This window comes from Hemiscyllium ocellatum, chromosome 7 (assembly GCF_020745735.1).
Source record: "Hemiscyllium ocellatum isolate sHemOce1 chromosome 7, sHemOce1.pat.X.cur, whole genome shotgun sequence".
Lineage (NCBI taxonomy): Eukaryota > Metazoa > Chordata > Chondrichthyes > Orectolobiformes > Hemiscylliidae > Hemiscyllium > Hemiscyllium ocellatum.
The window spans coordinates 55,446,499-55,463,981 of NC_083407.1; the positions used below are offsets into that span (position 1 = coordinate 55,446,499).

The following is a 17,483-nucleotide window of genomic DNA, read 5'->3' on the forward strand; positions in this document are numbered from 1 at the left end:
CCTGAACTATGTGCAAAATAACATAGAGTCAAGCAAACTAGAAAGAATTACATGTGTAGCTCAAAAATAGTGTGGAGAAAAAGTAGTTTGGCTTCATAGGGCATGGACATTAGTGTTAGAAAAAGAATGAACTATTCGATTCGACTAAGCACAGCTGAAACCATGCTGGCTGTTAATTGTATATTCATTGTGTTTAATTGTGCACAGAAGATATTGCTTATTGAGAATCCACATTAATACATATTATAGTAAGCTGGATAATTCAAAAGCTACCATGAGCAAATGGTGACAGACAGTCTGTCTCTTGACAAAGAGCTCAATACAATCATTTTGGAGGCAGTGAGTAACTTTGGCTGACTAAGAAAATAGGCATGGAGAAACAAAAAGCTGACTGGCAGGATCTAGGTACTTATTTATAATGCCTGCACCCTCACCATATTTCTATATGGTAACTTAAATCCTCAAGAAAAAGGCTCAATAATTTCCCACTCCAGTGTCTGTGATGTATCTTGAATATCACATGGAAAGACAAATCGCAAATAAAGCAGTCCTTTGAATAATTAACATGTCAAGAATGTTGACACCAATTAAGCAAACAGGGTTTCTGGTTTGGGCATGTGCACTGAATGGAAGGTGTCTACATATCCTAAGGATATGCTACACTGGGAGATAGTCAGTGTCAAAAGACCACAAGATGCCCAAAACTTTGAATAAGGGATGCTATCGAAAGCTACATGAGTACCCTCAACATCAAACATGACAAGTGGAAACTCCAGCAGACAATCAGTATAAGTGACAGCCTAGGCTGTGGTCAGGAGTTCACCACAATGACATGTGGCTTCAGAAGCTTAAAGTAGATACCATTCCTGGGAGCAAGATGTCAGTAGCGATCATCCCACACCATCGGCAAGGGGCAATTTCATGCTGTCACCCTCACCAAAGTTCTCAGGCTATATTCATATCACCTCCTACAGGGAGAAGGATGTCCATCATAAAATGAAACCATAGATTACTGGGAGAGTGTTTGAAGTCAGGAAAGAGTAACCAAAAAGATGATAAAATGGAACAACATTAGAACGAAGTTAAACTAGCCAGGAATGCAAAAGCAGATTGTAAGAGTTTTAATAAATATATACAAAAGATAGCAGATAAGGTAAACATTGATTCCATAGATGCAGGTGCAGAAAAAGTTATGATAGCAATGAGAAAATGTCAGGGATGTTAACCACGGGATCTCAAACACAGGAGTACAATTATGACTTCCTGTCACCCATTAGCCTCAATGTATTCCTCTTACCATCAGCTTTCCCATTCAGGCCACTACCTAAACTTGTAGCAGGTGGCCCACAGTGTCCTCAGATCCTCATTGGTCCATATGAGGCAGGTCAAGAGTTTCAAAAAAAAGTCATTTCACACTCAAAATGTTAACTTTGTTTTTCTCTACCAACGCTATCAGACTTGCTGAGTTCTCCAGCAATTACTATTTTTATTTCAGATCTTCAGCATTATTGTCTTATTGAAGTGAGATCCTACTAGATTCCTTGTCAACTGCTCTGCCTAGCCTACAAGGGGTGCTGGAAAAAGCACTTACATTGTGGATTTGTCAGCTTTTATCTTCGCTGGTGAGTTTTCCAATAGAAAACAACAGGATTTATGTTGGACACCAGAGGGTGAGTCACTCATCCAACTTAATCGCCTTTATTTCCAACAGGTAAATTAAAGTTGCCTTGAAGTTTATCTTTGCTACTGGAAACTAACCGAATCAATTTTGTTTGATATTTTGTTGCCATTTCTTCTCATACAGTCATAGAGAGATATACAGCACAGAAACAGACCCTTCAATCCAACTCATCCAGGCCAATCAAACATCCTATATAAATCACTTGCCATTTTCCAAAATTTAGCCCATATCCCTATAAACCCTTCCTATTCATATATCCATACACATGCCTTTTAAATGCTGTAATTGTACCAGCCTCCATCACTTCCTCTGGCAGGTCATTCCATACATACACCACCATGTATGTGAAAACGTTGCCCCTTAGGTCCCTTTTATATCTTTCTCCTCTCACCTTAAACCTATGCCCACTACTTTTGGATTCTCCCACCTGAGAGAAAACAGCTTTCATATTTACTCTATCAGTGCACCTCATAATTTTATAAACCTCTACAAGGTCACCCTTCAGCCTCCGACAGTCCGAGGAAAACAGCCCCAGATTACTCAGCCTCTCCCTGTGGCACAAATCTTCCAATCTTGGCAACATCCTCATAAATCTTTTCTAAACCTTGTCAACTTTCACAACATCCTTCCTATAGGAGGGAGACCAGAATAGCACGCAACACTCCAAAACTGTCCAAATCAATATCCTGTACAGCTGAACAGAAGCTCCCAATTCCTATACTCAATGTACTGAACAATAAAGGCAAGCAACAAACACCGCCTTCACTATCCTACCTACCTGCATATCCACTTTCAAGGAACTATGAACCTTGACTCCAAAGTCTCTTTGTTCAGCAACTCTCCCAAGGACCTTACCATTAAGTATATAAGTCCTGCCCTGATTTGCCTTTCCAACTGCAGTACCTCACATCTATCAAAATTAAACTCCATCTGCCACTCCTCAGCCCATAGACCCCTCTGATCAAGATCATGTTGTACTCTGAGATAATCTTCTTCACTGGCTACTACATCTCCAATTTTAGTGTCATGTGCAAACTTACTAATCATACCTCCTATGTTCACATCCAAATCATCTATATAAATGACAAAAAGCAGTGGACCCAGCACCGATCCTTGTGGCACTCCACTGGTCACAGGCCTCCTGTCTGAAAAGCAACCCTTCACAAACCACCCTCTGTCTTCTACCTTCGAGTCAGTTCTGCTTTGCAGCTACAACTTATTATACAAAATTTTTAAAAATTCTAGGTCATAAGTTGTTTCTTTTGAGAATTTAGGAGGTGGGGTACAAATCAATGAAATACAACTTTCACTGACAACTTTAAGTGAAGGAACACAGATGACACATCAATTACTCACAACACCTTTGACAAAAATGGACCAGAACTAAACTGCTTGCCACATACGTTTTGTGCATATAACGCCTGACCGAAAACCTTTAGACCATAAATTATTTTTCGCTTACTACCAGCTCTGTTTACATCTCTAATACTGTCCCCTGCAGCAGCTCTGAGCAATCTTGCAACAAATGTCAGTTTATTTTGGAACACAGATTGTGACAATCCAGAGTAAATATGAAAGCATCAACTAGATCCAATTATAGTTACAATTCTTAAGAGTATTGCATTATTAGGAGAGAATAAGGATCCCAACCACTGCTGGAAAGTCGCTTATGATTTCCAGCATCTGTAGTTCTTTTGATTTTGTTTAGTGAGTCTATGAACCTTTGGGTTGGCCTTATGACTGACCCCACCTGATTACCCACCCCTGACTTCCAACTTCTACTTGACTCCCCAGTCCCCCAGGTTCTGCTCCTCCCTGGCATGACATCACCACTCTACCACCATGCCTCTGTCACACTGCAATCTGACTCAGCCTGCACCCTGCCCACTCTACCTAGCAGGCAATGCAACCATCCCATCAGCTTGCCCGCACTACCACCTGCCATCCTACCATATGATACCCCTGCCATTCTAAACCACTTGTCCACAAATCACATTCACACTCATTCACTAACAAACCGAAAAACTTTTTTTAAATGTCTCAAAACCTTTCAGTGTGTTAGTAAATGAAGACTTAACAGAATACAACAACTAGGGTGAACGGCTTCTCTTTCTCCATCCTTGATTCCCCTGTGCTATGAAGAATGACTCTCATGAAAGACCACTCCATGATTCTGAATAGGCTCAGAAGTTCCAGGCAGTAATATGGAGCTTTGAAATATAGTAAAGGAGTGGGATCGGAATTATGTTCCAATAGTGACTGCCAATTCTCAGAAGACTCAGTCCATTATTTCTACGGCCAGGCACACAGAGAATTTGAAGCTTACTTACTGATTATTTTCTTGGAATGAAGATTCAGGTGACAACCATTCAGGTTTCTTGAGGGGAGTACATGTTGATTTTGGTGACAATCCACCAAAGGTTAGTAGATCTTAAGCAAAACAAAGAAAAAGTTTTTAACCCATCTCTAGACATTTCCCTGTATTGCAACTGTTGTTAAACGATGAATGATAAAATGTTACAAACACATTGGACTACATTCTTTGTCCAGTAATACAAGGATGTTGCCAGGGTTGGAGGATTTGAGCTATGGAGAGAGGCTGAACAGGCTGGGGCTGTTTTCCATGGAGCGTTGGAGGCTGACGGGTGACCTCATAGAGATTTACAAAATTATGAGGGACATGGATAAAATAAATAGACAAAGTCTTTTCCCTGGGGTTGGGAGTCCAGAACTACAGGGCATAGGTTTAGGGTGAGAGGGGAAAGATATAAAAGAGACCTAAGGCGCAACGTTTTCAGGCAGAGGGTGGTACGTGTGTGGCATGAGCTGCCAGAGGAAGTGGTGGAAGTTGGTACAATTGCAACATTTAAGAGACATTTGGATGGGTATATGAAAAGGAAGGGCTAGGAGGGATATGGGCCAGGTGCTGACAGGTGGGACTAGATTGGGTTGGGATATCTGGTCGGCATGGACGAGTTGGACCGAAGGGTCTGTTTCCATGCTGTGCATCTCTATGACTCTATGATTGATTTTAGTGGATCAGTAATACTACTACCAATGTGAATTTGCAGTTAATCTGCTCACAATTCTTCCTTGTCACTTCATTTCATGGCAGTTTTTCCTTTAACTGGTAGTGTTGCTCCTGAGAGATTTACTGACATTGAAGCAGAAGTTTAATTCTGCTGCAGCTTTTCAAAGACCAAGTGCGGAAGCACAGAGTGTGATGAGGCTGGACTGCTACAATGTATGAGTGCCAAATTGGGAATGTGGTGCAAGTTCTGATAGATTTTTCCTCAAGCTATAGTTAATATTAGTCATCAGATGCTGACTTGGAATATTAAACATTTACTTTTTCCACTACTGATGCATAGTGGCAGAGATATGTATTATCTCCTCGTTGCACTGCAGGAACCTGTCGAGACTCTTTCATCAGCACCTTCAAAATGCACAACCTCTATCACCTATAAGGATAAGGGCATTGGATGAACGAGAACACCATCAGCAAGGTCCCCTCCAAGCCACATACCATTCTGACTTTGGAGTATAGCACTGGGTGAAAATCCTGGACCCATCTCCCTGACAGCACTGTGGGTGTACCAACAGCATAAGGACTGCAAGTGTTTTGAGAAGGCAGCTTACTATCTCAGGGTCGATTGAGGAAGGGCACAAATATTGGTCTTGCTAGTAACTCCTACATCCTGTGAAAATGAATGTAAAAATGTTGCAAGTGTTCAAGTAGATCATAAACTCACTATAAAAGTGAATAGGTTTATTATTGTACAAAATGTGATGAGGTTTTAAAGCAATGAGGTTATGGCCACTAACTTTTGAATTTGATGTAGATGGAAATCTCTCTGGTGACGTTTTCTCAGATTTAATTTTGATTAGCTGTCATACTCTGCCTTAGAAAATTTGTGTCTCACACGGATATGGTCAAGGACATTTGATTTTTTTTAAATCACCCGGTTAAAATGCTTTATGATACACCTCTGAAGAAGATGGGACTTGAACCTCAGTGTTCTGGCACAGGGGCAGAACACTATCACTGTGCCACTAGAGTCCTCCAGCTTTTGCCTTAGATTTTTTAAAAACCAATCTGTCTAGGCATGTTATGACACACCTCTGGAGCAAGAGAACTTGAATGTAGGTAGCCTAGCTCAGAGGTCAGACTACCACTATGCCACAAGGCATCTGCAAACTCTGCCTTTGTCATGTTTTATAATTATTCTGGATCAGTGGTGCTGGAAGAGCACAGCAGTTCAGGCAGCATCCAATGACCAGCGAAATCAACGTTTCGGGCAAAAGCCCTTCATCAGGAATAAAGGCAGTGAGCCGGAAGCGTGGAGAGATAAGCTAGAGGAGGGTGGGGGTGGGGAGAAAGTAGCATAGAGTACAATAGGTGAGTAGGGGAGGGGAATGAAGGTGATAGGTCGTGGAGCAGAGGGTGGAATGGATAGGTGGAAAAGAAGATAGGCAGATAGGACAAGTCCGGATAAGTCATGGTGACAGTGCTGAGCTGGCAGTTTGAAACTAGGATGAGGTGGGGGAAGGGAAAATGAGGAGTTGCAGTGGGAGAGGGATTCCCTGAGATTCTTGTAGAGAGAGGAGGAAGACTTCTTCAAGGCAGGGCTTTTGCCCGAAACGTCGATTTCGCTGCTCGTTGGATGCTGCCTGAACTGCTGTGCTCTTCCAGCACCACTGATCCAGAATCTGGTTTCCAGCATCCGCAGTCATTGTTTTTACTTCATTGACTTTAACCCTACTGCGAATCCTCTTGCAAGGATGCCTGCCTTGAAGAAGTTTTCCTCCTCTCTCTACAAGAATCTCAGGGAGTCCCTCTCCCACTGCAACTCCTCATTTCCCCTTCTCTCACCTCATCCTAGTTTCAAACTTCCAGCTCAGCACTGTCCCCATGACTTGTCCGGACTTGTCCGACCTGCCTCGCTCCTTTTCCACCGATCCACTCCACCCTCTCCTCCCTGACCTATCACCTTCATCTCCTCCCCCACTCACCCATTGTACTCTATGCTACTCTCTCCCCACCCCCACCCTCCCCTAGCTTATCTCTCCATGCTTCAGGCTCACTGCCTTTATTCCTGATGAAGGGCTTTTGCCCGAAACGTCAATTTCGCTGCTCGTTGGATGCTGCCTGAACTGCTGTGCTCTTCCAGCACCACTGATCCAGAATCTGGTTTCCAGCATCTGCAGTCATTGTTTTTACCATGTTTTGTAATTAACTTGTTCAGAGATGCTACTACACACACCTCTGGATCAGATTAGAGTTTAATCTGGGCCTCCTGGCTCAGAGGTAGGGACAGTAACATTGTGCCACACAGGCCCTAGACTCTTACGGAAAATGATAACCTAATTAAGGAGCCTCATTCATAGAAACTACCAGCTGTGACAGTTTATTGTTAAGCAATTCAATGTGTTACTCACTCTATCAGGAAGCTTCCCTAGCAGTTGGAATTTCAGTATGAGTCATCAGTGCTTGATAAAAGTAGGCTGGTTTTGCTATTAGCTGAAAATGTGTTGCTGGAAAAGTGCAGCAGGTCAGGCAGCATCCAAGGAGCAGGAGAATCAATGTTTCAGGCATGAGCCTTTCTTCAGGAATGTGGAGAGTGTGCCAAGCAGGCTAAGATAAAAGGTAGGGAGGAGGGACTTGGGGGAGGGGCATTGGAAATGCGATAGGTGGAAGGAGATTAAGGTGAGGGTGATAGGCCGGAGTGGGGTGGGGGCGGGGAGGTCACGAAGAAGATTGCAGGTTAGGAAGGTGGTGCTGAGTTCGAGGGTTGGACTGAGACAAGGTGGGGGGAGGGGAAATGAGGAAACTGGAGAAATCTGAGTTCATCCCTTGTGGTTGGAGGGTTCCTATGCGGAAGATGAGGCGCTCTTCCTCCAGCCGTCGTGTTGCTATGGTCTGGCGATGGAGGAGTCCAATGACCTGCATGTCCTTGGTGGAGTGGGAGGGGGAGTTGAAGTGTTGAACCACGGGGTGGTTGGGTTGGTTGGGCCGGGTGTCCCAGAGGTGTTCTCTGAAACGTTCAGCAAGTAAGCGGCCTGTCTCCCCAATTTAGAGGAGGCCACATCGGGTGCAGCGGATGCAGTAAATGATGTGTGTGGAGGTGCAGGTGAATTTATGGCGGATATGGAAGGATATCTTGGGGCCTTGGAGAGAAGTAAGGGGGGAGGTGTGGGCGCAAGTTTTGCATTTCTTGCGGTTGCAGGGGAAGGTGCCGGGAGTGGAGGTTGGGTTGGTGGGGGGGATGTGGACCTGACAAGGGAGTCACGGAAGGAGTGGTCTTTTCGGAACACTGATAGGGGAGGGGAAGGAAATATATCCCTGGTGGTAGGGTCCATTTGGAGGTGGTGGAAATGATGATGGATGATACGATGTATGTGGAGGTTGGTGGGATGGTAGGTGAGGACCAGTGGGGTTCTGTCCCGGTGGCGATTGGAGGGGTGGGGCTCAAGTGCGGAGGAGCGGGAAGTGGAGGAGATGTGGTGGAGAGCATCGTCGATCACGTCTGGGGGGAATCTGCGGTCCTTGAAGAAGGAGGCCATCTGGGTTATATGGTTTTGCTATTACACAGAATGTGATGAGGCTTGAGTGCAATGAGGTATATGTATTCACTTCTGAATTGGTATGGTGGAGTTTTGGTGCAAAGATGAAGATCTTGCTTTCCATAACCATCTTTTCAGTCTCCAGGAGATGAGTATTCAAGACTTTAATTTGCAGATAGTTGATTTTATCCCTCTAAATGCAAGCAGCATTTCAAATCAGTACTGGAAAAACATAGGGATTGCATTAAATTTATAGCTTAATAGTTAAACAACTTGGTGTAACAACTGACAAAGCTTAAATCGTATTTTTAACTTTGAATTAGTGTTTGCATTGTTTATGATGGGCATTGCTTGTAAATAGTTAATTGACTACATGGGTGATTATGGGTAGTGGTTAGTAAAAACACATGTGATTTGGTGGTGGGAAAGTTGCTCAGATGTGTATGATAGCGCTTCTGGGTATAAAAAGATTGTGAGATAAAGGTGACCATAGTCTGAATAGATCAGATGGTTAGAATATGGTGCTAATAATGCTAAGGTCATTGGCCCAATTCCCATTTTAAAAAACTTGTATTAGTCAATTAATTAGTTAAATTAAGCAATAAAGGAGGTGATATGTTGCAGTTAGAGCATGTGAATGCTGGTGGACATGGTTTGTGAAACCAGCTAAATATTGGGGAAGAGTACTGCATCAATTCTCTTTTGATATTTTTAATCAAGCTGTTCAGACTTATTATTATACATGGTGAAATTCAGTACTGCAGATGCTGGAGATTAGAGTCAACAGTGTAGTGCTGGAAAAGCACAGCAAGTCAGGTAGCATCCGAGGAGCAGGAAAATTGACGTTTCGGGCGAAATCAGCATTCCTGATGAAGGAGTTTTGCCCAAAATGTTATTATACATCTCTGGGGCAGGTGAAATTGGAGCCTGGGCTTTTTTTTGGTCCAGAGATAGTGACATTAACACTGCGCCACAAAAGCCCAGATGAGAAGTCCAACATATTGTCCCTGGCGCCCGAAAGCTATGCACAATCCTACGTCCCTGATATTTTTTAATCAACCTGTTCAGAGATGCTACTATATGCTTCTGGACTGGTGGAACTTGTGCACAGGGCTCCTGGCTCAGGGATACTACCATTGTGCCACAAGTGACTCCCCCCCCTCCGCCCCCCAATCCTTCTTTATACAATGCCTCAAGGCCTTTTCAGTTAACAATGGCAGAGGCTGTACTGCTTGTGGGTCTTAACAAGAAGAGGCACTTGTCTTAACAAAATGCAATTTATTACATGATTGTTATGTATGCAATTTACATTAGTAAGACATAATACTAGGACTATGCGGTGTCGGGTATATCACGTCTTGACATATCGAGCAGATCCTAAGCTGGACTTCTCCATTCCTCAATCAGCACTACATGAGATCATCATATTGGGTGGTGCTGAAGCAGAGTCCAATGTTAACCAATTCAGAGCGATTCATTTATAAGCCAGCACCAGTGCGATTCATGCTATTACATTACATTATATGCTTGCAGCTTGAGAAACTTTGACTCTGATAGCCGAAATCTGATTTCTTTACACGATGATGCATCAGGGAAGATAAAGTTACTTTGTTCCCCTTTGTTCCAGGAAGCAATCACACCTTTCATCAATCAAGGACAACAGGTGTGGCGATGATGTAGGCATGGGGGTCCAAAGGCAGCAATGGATCCTTGCAATTACCTAACAGACTCAAGGTTCTTGCAACTTGAGTAGACTAGAGTAGAGGCTGCAGGGAGGATGAACAAATTGTCAAAAGCACTCTGCTGCAGGAAGCCGTCCAAGTTGACAGAAGTAAGAATATATTTGATATTCTGGAACGACAGAAAGAAAAGAAAGATGCTTGTGGTAGTTCTGATAGTAATGGACAAAATCAGTGTAGTTGATGAAAGTAATTTTGGTTTAGAGCAGTGTTTCTCAACGGGGTGGAAGTGCCCCCTGAGGGGCGTTTGCCCTCCTTCAGTGGGCGTTGAAGTCAAAGGGGGCGGCAAGAGGGCACTGAACGACTTTGTAGAAAGCTTACCAATCATTTGGAAGACTGCCGTGTCCTTGAAGGACATTGCTGTGTGCAGATGGATAGTCACATAACACGAGTCTGTTATTTTCCCTGCACCCATGGAGGCATGCGCTCTGGTTGCTGCGCTACTATTGATAGTCTTTTCTGTGAATAGCAAACCATTTGAACTCGTTCGCAGTTGGCACTGATTCTACTGCCGAGATCAATATCACCTAACTCGTGTCGCTTCTAGGAAGACGAAACACAGCTTTTCAATTGTTCTACCAGGTGGCAGAATGAATGCACATTACAGCTAATTAGCCAATCAAATTTTACCACTTGTCTGAGCGTCTTAAAATTATCATGATCATGATTCCATCAGGGTATTTGAGCGACAGTGTAAAAATGGCCTCATCGAGTAAGAAAAATTGCAGGCAGTGTAGCATGGACTATTTGCAATATGGCTTTATTCAATCTCCATCTAAAAAGCAGTTACCACTGTGCTTCTTCTGTGAACAAAGTTTTTCCAATGAGGCCATGAAGCTTTCTCGTCTAATTAAACATTTGGAAAAGAAACACAGTGACAAAAAGGACAAAGATTTGGCATATTTTCAAACATTAAAGAATAAATTCAATTAGTGATCAACAATTTCCACTGCTTTATCAAACATGGGAACCACAAATGTGGATGGCCTTGTGGCATCATACAACATAGCAAAGCTAATTGCAAAATGTGGTAAACCTCATTCTGTGGATGAATCCAGCTATTGCCGAAGTGTTATAAACTGTGCTACATCAGGAACCATCAATGACTATCAAGAGTATTCCTCTTAACAATGATTCTGTGAGAAGGTGCATCGATGAAATGGCCTCAAATTTTGATAAGAAAGAAATCACCTTACAAATTGATGAAAGTCCTATATACAGAAATTAAGCTTTACTTTTGGAGTATGTATATTTCATCGACAAAAATGAAATACAAGAAGAACTATTTTTTGCTCTAGATCTACCAACAGATACCAAAGGTAAGACTATCTTCGACTGCGTCAAGGATTATTTTGATAAAAAGTCTGTTCCCCTCAAAAACAGTGTTGCTTGTGCTATGGATGGTGCGCGTGCTATGACTGGCCAACATCGGGGATTTGTCGCATTATTAAAGAGAAAAGTGCCACATGTTTTCACAGTACACTTCATTATCCATCGGCAGCATCTGGCTGCAAAGAAACTTAGTGAAGCCCTCAACCATTCTCTACAAATGGTGATAGATGTGGTAAATTATATAAAGAGACATGCTCTGAATGAATGACTTCTCCGCCAACTCAGTAAAGCGAATGAGGATGAATTTCTGCAATTGCTGCCACACACCAAAGTGAGATGGCTCTTGAAAGGAAAATGCCTCAATCGTTTCCATGAACTGTTCGATTCTATCATCGAATTCCTACACAGAAATAATGAAAACCTTTGTATGAAAGCCAAAACCATAAAACACGACTGTGCATACCTCGCGGTTATATTCGATAAGTGCAATTCGCTGATCATGCAGATACAAGGAGATAATGTGAGTTTCATAAAAGCAAGGAATGCTGTTACATCTTTTATTGCGAAACTTGATCTCTTTCATCGGAATATCAGTCGTTGTGAGTTTTACCAGTTCCCGAGTTTAAACAATATCGTGGAGGATGTTACTGATGATCAATTTCTTATCTACTCAGCTCACATTTGTGCACTGCAGGATCATATGAAAATATGATTTGCTGATCTTATCAAGATGGAGATCCCTACATGATTGACTGGCCCCTTTATTTCATGCGCAGAAGAAATGGACATTTGCCTTCAGGAAGAAATGATAGAGCTCCAAAATGACACTGCAATGAAAATTCGGTTTTCGCAAATGGGTGAGCCCCTTTTTTGAATTCAAGATGCCACCCGATGTCGTTTCCCGTTATTAAGCGAAGAGGCAAAGCGGTTTGCACTACCATTTCCTACTTCTTATTTGGTTGAGAAAGGATTCAATGCTGTCACCAGAATACAAGATAAGACCCGCAATTGTATGATTGTTGTTCAGCGTGGTGACCTGAGATTGCTTTTGACAAAAATTGAACCAAATGTATATGATTTAGCAAGACAACATGAACCACAAGGATCGCATTGACTATTTTGCTGTCACAGACTAAATTTTATACAGAGTGAGCCAAAAGTAGGTGGACAGTAAGAACAGTAATAAGTGATAACTTTTTTTTGTTGTATATAAAACATATTTCACAAAAGTTTTCTGTTTTCAGCACTACGGTGTATTGCAGTTATTTATGCAAAAACAGACTTTGGTGATTTAGGGACGTTGCATGATTTCAAGGATAAGAAGGGGGCGTTGAATATGCAAAGGTTGAGAAATACTGGTTTAGAGGATGAAAATACAATATCAGTTTGGGTACAGATATGAAATAACAAAATGTCTCTGGTGGGAATCGTTTATATGTCCTCTGTGAGTAGTTACACAGTAGGACAGAGTATAAACCATGAAATAATTCAAATTTGAAAGAAAGGTACTGCAATTCAGTGGTAGCTTTGAACCTTCACATAGATTGGACCAACAAAATTGACAAAAGCAACCTGAAAGGTGGGTTCATGGAGGATATTCAGGACATTTTCTTCAAACAATACATTTGGGAGCCTTCCAAGGAACTAATTATTTTGGATATCATTACTTCAGAGGCCTTCACTTTGAATCTTACTGATTATTCTCTTTCCCTTTCAGCATAAGAATATTAGGACACCTTAATTCTGCATCAAACAACCCTTGCAGACACTGAAATGCCTTTTTTTACTCAAAAACAATCTGGCACCTGACACTGCCTCCCATTAGAACTACTGCAGTTCAAGGACATTTCATTTAAAAGAACAATGCATTTCCTGAGTGTATACATTGCAATAGTAAAGCTGTCTATGCTACTTATGTTCTAAACTTTGTCATCTCTCTTCAAGATATTTAAATGGCCATAGAAATACAGCTGGGTACTGCTGAAATATTGGCCTTCTTATTTCAGGATCGATGTCAATGCATTGGAAGCAACTCAGAGAAGACTTACTCAACAAATATCCAGAATGGGTGGGTTATCGTAAGAGGGAAGATTAGAAAGGCTAGACTTGTATCCACTGGAGCGTAGAAGTGCAAGAGGTGGCTTGATTGATCCTGAGGAATTCTGACAGGATGGCTTTGGAAACAATGTTTCTTCTGAGAGAACCTACAGCTAGAGGATACTGTTGAATAAAATCATGATTTGTGCACTTAATTTGAGCATGTGAGGGGCCTCTAAAATTCTTCAAAAGACAGCGGAAACAAAGGCTTTGAGTATTTTTAAAGCAGAGGTAGATAGATTATTGAAAAGCAAAGGGTTGAAAGATAATTAGGGTAGATGGAAATATGGAGTAATCAGATCAGCTGTGATCTTACTGGATGGAATCAAGCTTGAGGGGTCAAGTGGCCTACCCCTGCACCTAATTCATATGTTTGTATGTGAGATTTGAGATGTACCCACCTCTATTTTTTAGCTGCCCATGGACTTACCTGGAATGCCCCCTCGTTTTGCCAACTTCACGTAATCCGAATCAGAATCAAAAACAGCATTACGCCTTCCTCGGAATCTTTCCTCTCCAGTTGTCATGTAGCCAAGGCCAGGGATCAGTGAGGTTTCCCGTTGTTTATTGCTACAATTTCCTTCTTTTAAGTTTAAGGTAGCTTTAAATTGCTCTGTGACAATAAGTAAGATGAGTTTAAAACCTCAAAAACATACATAAATACTCAACATCTGCAGAGGATATTTTACTTCAGGTTTCTTAATTAATAGTAGTGAATCAAAACTAATTAAGTTAACCATAAATTTCACTGAATATCAGATTGGAAACAGCTGACATGCCTGCTGTCACTTTGGCTAGGACTTTCTGCCTTAATGAAATCTCAGTTCAATCTTGATCCACCCACTCAAAGGTCTAACTGGATTCCAGCCAATTTGCTAATGTTATGGTCATTTAATTCATGGCCTACATTAAAAAAAATACATTATTTAGAAAGGGGGAACAACATTGAAGGGGTGTTAGATGTGTATCACTGCATCGTGGAGATATTGCCTGCTGGCAAGGAAAAAGCAGTGAGCACATTTTTTTTACAGGTTGACTTTGTGCACTGAGGAGTAACTCTGTGCTAACCCTGCAGAAAATAGTTAATTCTCACTGTGCCATTCTAGTGTTGGATGCTAAAAGATGCTTAGTTCAATGTTCCCAGTTTTTCAGGGCATTAACAGATGACATATAAAGACAGCATGCTATTTTTAGAGGCAGGCCTTTGAATACCAGCCCATATTTAGGCACATGTATTAAATGCCTTTGTCAGGTCATTTCTAGTCATGGAAAATATCAGAAATGGGAGAGGAAAAGACAAAAGCAGCACAGCAGCACCCTATATATTACCCACCCCATTCTGCAATATATTAGCCAGGACCACAGAGCAATTGGGGCAAGTTGGCAGTTGGAGAGGCTAGTAAAATTGGATGTTCTACCATGAGTGCTATTCCCAGCACCGACCAGTTCCCACCCATCCTTGCAACGTTTAAATTGATTACTTGGCTAAAGCCCCAAAGGGCTTCAAACAGATATAGAACAATTCATTTTCTACAGAATAGCAATACGCATCTGTGCAGTTATTTCACTCTCATTGCTCTAAACGTCAATGAGTATAGACCCAGCCTGTAACTTTTCATGAAGAAAGACTGCTTCATCTCAGCAATCAACCGAGTGAACCTGCTGTAACCTGTCTCCACTGTTTCAATAAAGCTCTTTCCTAATGGCCCCTACTTCAGTCCAGCCACTGCCAGCTGAATTCCTTTCAATGATGTTGGATTTCAGGAGTTTTAACTGGTATTTTGAGATCAGATTCAGCATTTCCACTTTCAATTTTGTGAAAACACATTTCATTCCCACATGATATTGGAAAATAATAAATGACAGTGGTACACAAATAAACAGGAACTTGTTCTTACTGAAGCAGCTGTAGCAATATTCCATTTGTTGTAAACTCAGAGAAAAAGCTCAAAGGTTGGAACAACATAAAAGTAGTTGATTTAGAAAAAGTATAGAATAGGAATATGAATGGTAAACATTGATGACAATGACTTACTAATTATTCTAAACAGATACTGACTTAGCTTAGATCCATTTCAGTGAAAGATTTTGCTGTGACATTAATTTGGGTATATATCAGTATTTTCTAAAAGTCATCATGTTTGACCTGATCCCTGCCCATTATTATATCATTCATTTCCTCCCGATATATTTCATCTCTCCCCCCATTTAGTGCTGCCTTTTCTTTACATTAACTGTCTGAACAAACTACTATCTCATTGAAAACCCTCTCAAATTTTGTGCTACATTCATCATATGAGCTATGTACGTATGGTAAAAAAGAATTGGCCTCCTGGAATCACCCAGCATTTCATCAACATCCAGAATTTCAAGCCTCCTTCAGTTCTGAAGAGCCATAACCTAGCACTTTCTAGTTTTATCTTCAAACTCTTGTAACTAAAAGAAACAGTATTAATAGATCAGCTTGGTTCACAAACTGTTAAATATCAATTATGTTACTGAATCTCCGTATAAACAAAGTGGATAAAGACATTGTATAAAGGCACAACTGAGAACACCCAAGTTATTATATGCAAGCTCTTCAAATTGCTAAATATAGATTTTTTCTGAATCTGCAAAGTTTTAAATTGATGAGACATGGCCGGATTATTTAGTAATCACAGAGATGAGTGTTTCATTTCGGATACTGAAAAATCCTTGTACTCATGAAATTCTGTAGCTCTGTTCTAAATCCTACTGACTAAAGCATAAGCCTCACCAAATGACCAGTGAACAATGTGCATTCTCTCAAAAAATGCTCTCATAATCATTTTTACAGGCTTGCGGTCAGACACAAAACCCTCTTTCTGAAACAATCTAGGCACTGACCCAATATAAGTGCACAGTCAGCAGATCACTGAAGATTGAACATGCTACCCATTACTTAATAGAAAATATCAATCACAAAAACTTCTGAGTAAACTGCAAAATATTTTAAAAGATATCAATTTGAAAACTACCTTTTCAGTTTGAGCCGACAATGTATAATGATATCAGGATACAAAAAACATAGGACAAAAGAGAGGAAGCTGAGTAATAGCCCTTTAAGCTGGCTTTGTCATTTAATAAGATCAGAACTGATCTGCTATCATGACTCCACTTCCCTGCCCTATTCTCATATTCCCTTATTCTCTAATGGCTTGGCTTTACACTTTTTATGCTCCTTTGCTGGCAGCTTTAAAGGTGGCAGGGCACATAAATTCCAGCAGATGGCTTCCTGAAACTACTCACCCAACCAACTTGTGTGAAATTTCATAAGAAGCAGGGTGGCATCGGGTATCCTACCTATGCTTGGCAAATCACTGCCCACTTAAAGGGCTCATCCCACTGATTTGGGTGGAAGCTAATGCCACAGGAAGTCCGGCAGGTTTAGTTGTGTGACATACTATTGGACAAGGTGGGGGAAACAACGTTTGCCTCCCCTTGGGGTTACTGGAGATACCTGTGGAAGAAACTAATCACTACCCAGTCATTGGATTCTTGGACTCAGCACCTCACCCTTCCTCACTCACAAGATCAAGACCCCTGTTCCCAGACTAACTTGGGCTTCTAGTATAGTTGGACTACCTGTAGTCCAAGCACTGGAGCTGCTGGGACTGCAGAATCGCCAATCATACAATTGATAGACAGCTCTTTCTGAGCCAGGTCATCCTCCTGAGAAACAGGAAAAGTCTCAACTTAAAACAATTAAGACTACTCTCAGTGATAAATTGCTGTAGTGCAGCCATTAGGATTGTGGGTGGGTTTCCCTGACTTTATATTTCGGGGAGGTGGGTACTGCAGTGCCTTGTAAAATCCTGTAAAATTTAGTGACCAGTTAGCCACTAAAAACTCAGAAAATAAATGATAAAGCATTTAAGTCCAATTCCATAAATTAATATTTTATAAATAGCTGTGGAACATCAAGTTTGCATTTTTAAAAACCCTCTAGTTTCACCTTTATTCAAGGTACTGGTATCCACCTGTACAGTAGATGTCATCTGGAAACTCCTCCAAGAACTATTTAAGAAGGTCATGAAATTAGTTAATCA

The 17,483-nt window shown here is 41.4% G+C and overlaps 1 protein-coding gene and 1 long non-coding RNA gene across 3 annotated transcripts in view; both read right to left on the reverse strand.

Annotated features, from left to right (window-relative positions):
* Nucleotides 1-13,940, reverse strand: part of c7h7orf57 (chromosome 7 C7orf57 homolog) — a 44,771-nt gene extending 30,831 nt beyond the window's left edge. Inside the window, exons 1-2 of the mRNA XM_060827762.1 lie at nucleotides 13,844-13,940; nucleotides 4,012-4,111 (exon numbers count right to left, since the gene is read on the reverse strand). Of these exons, the coding sequence (XP_060683745.1) occupies nucleotides 4,012-4,111; nucleotides 13,844-13,940 (197 nt within the window). The remainder of the gene's footprint in view (nucleotides 1-4,011; nucleotides 4,112-13,843) is intronic.
* A 19-nt stretch (nucleotides 13,941-13,959) lies between these two features.
* The window catches only part of LOC132817449 (uncharacterized), a 29,153-nt gene continuing 25,629 nt past the window's right edge, over nucleotides 13,960-17,483 (reverse strand). For both annotated transcript variants that reach the window (XR_009644881.1, XR_009644882.1), the window contains exon 3: nucleotides 13,960-14,026. This is a non-coding gene — a long non-coding RNA (uncharacterized LOC132817449). The remainder of the gene's footprint in view (nucleotides 14,027-17,483) is intronic.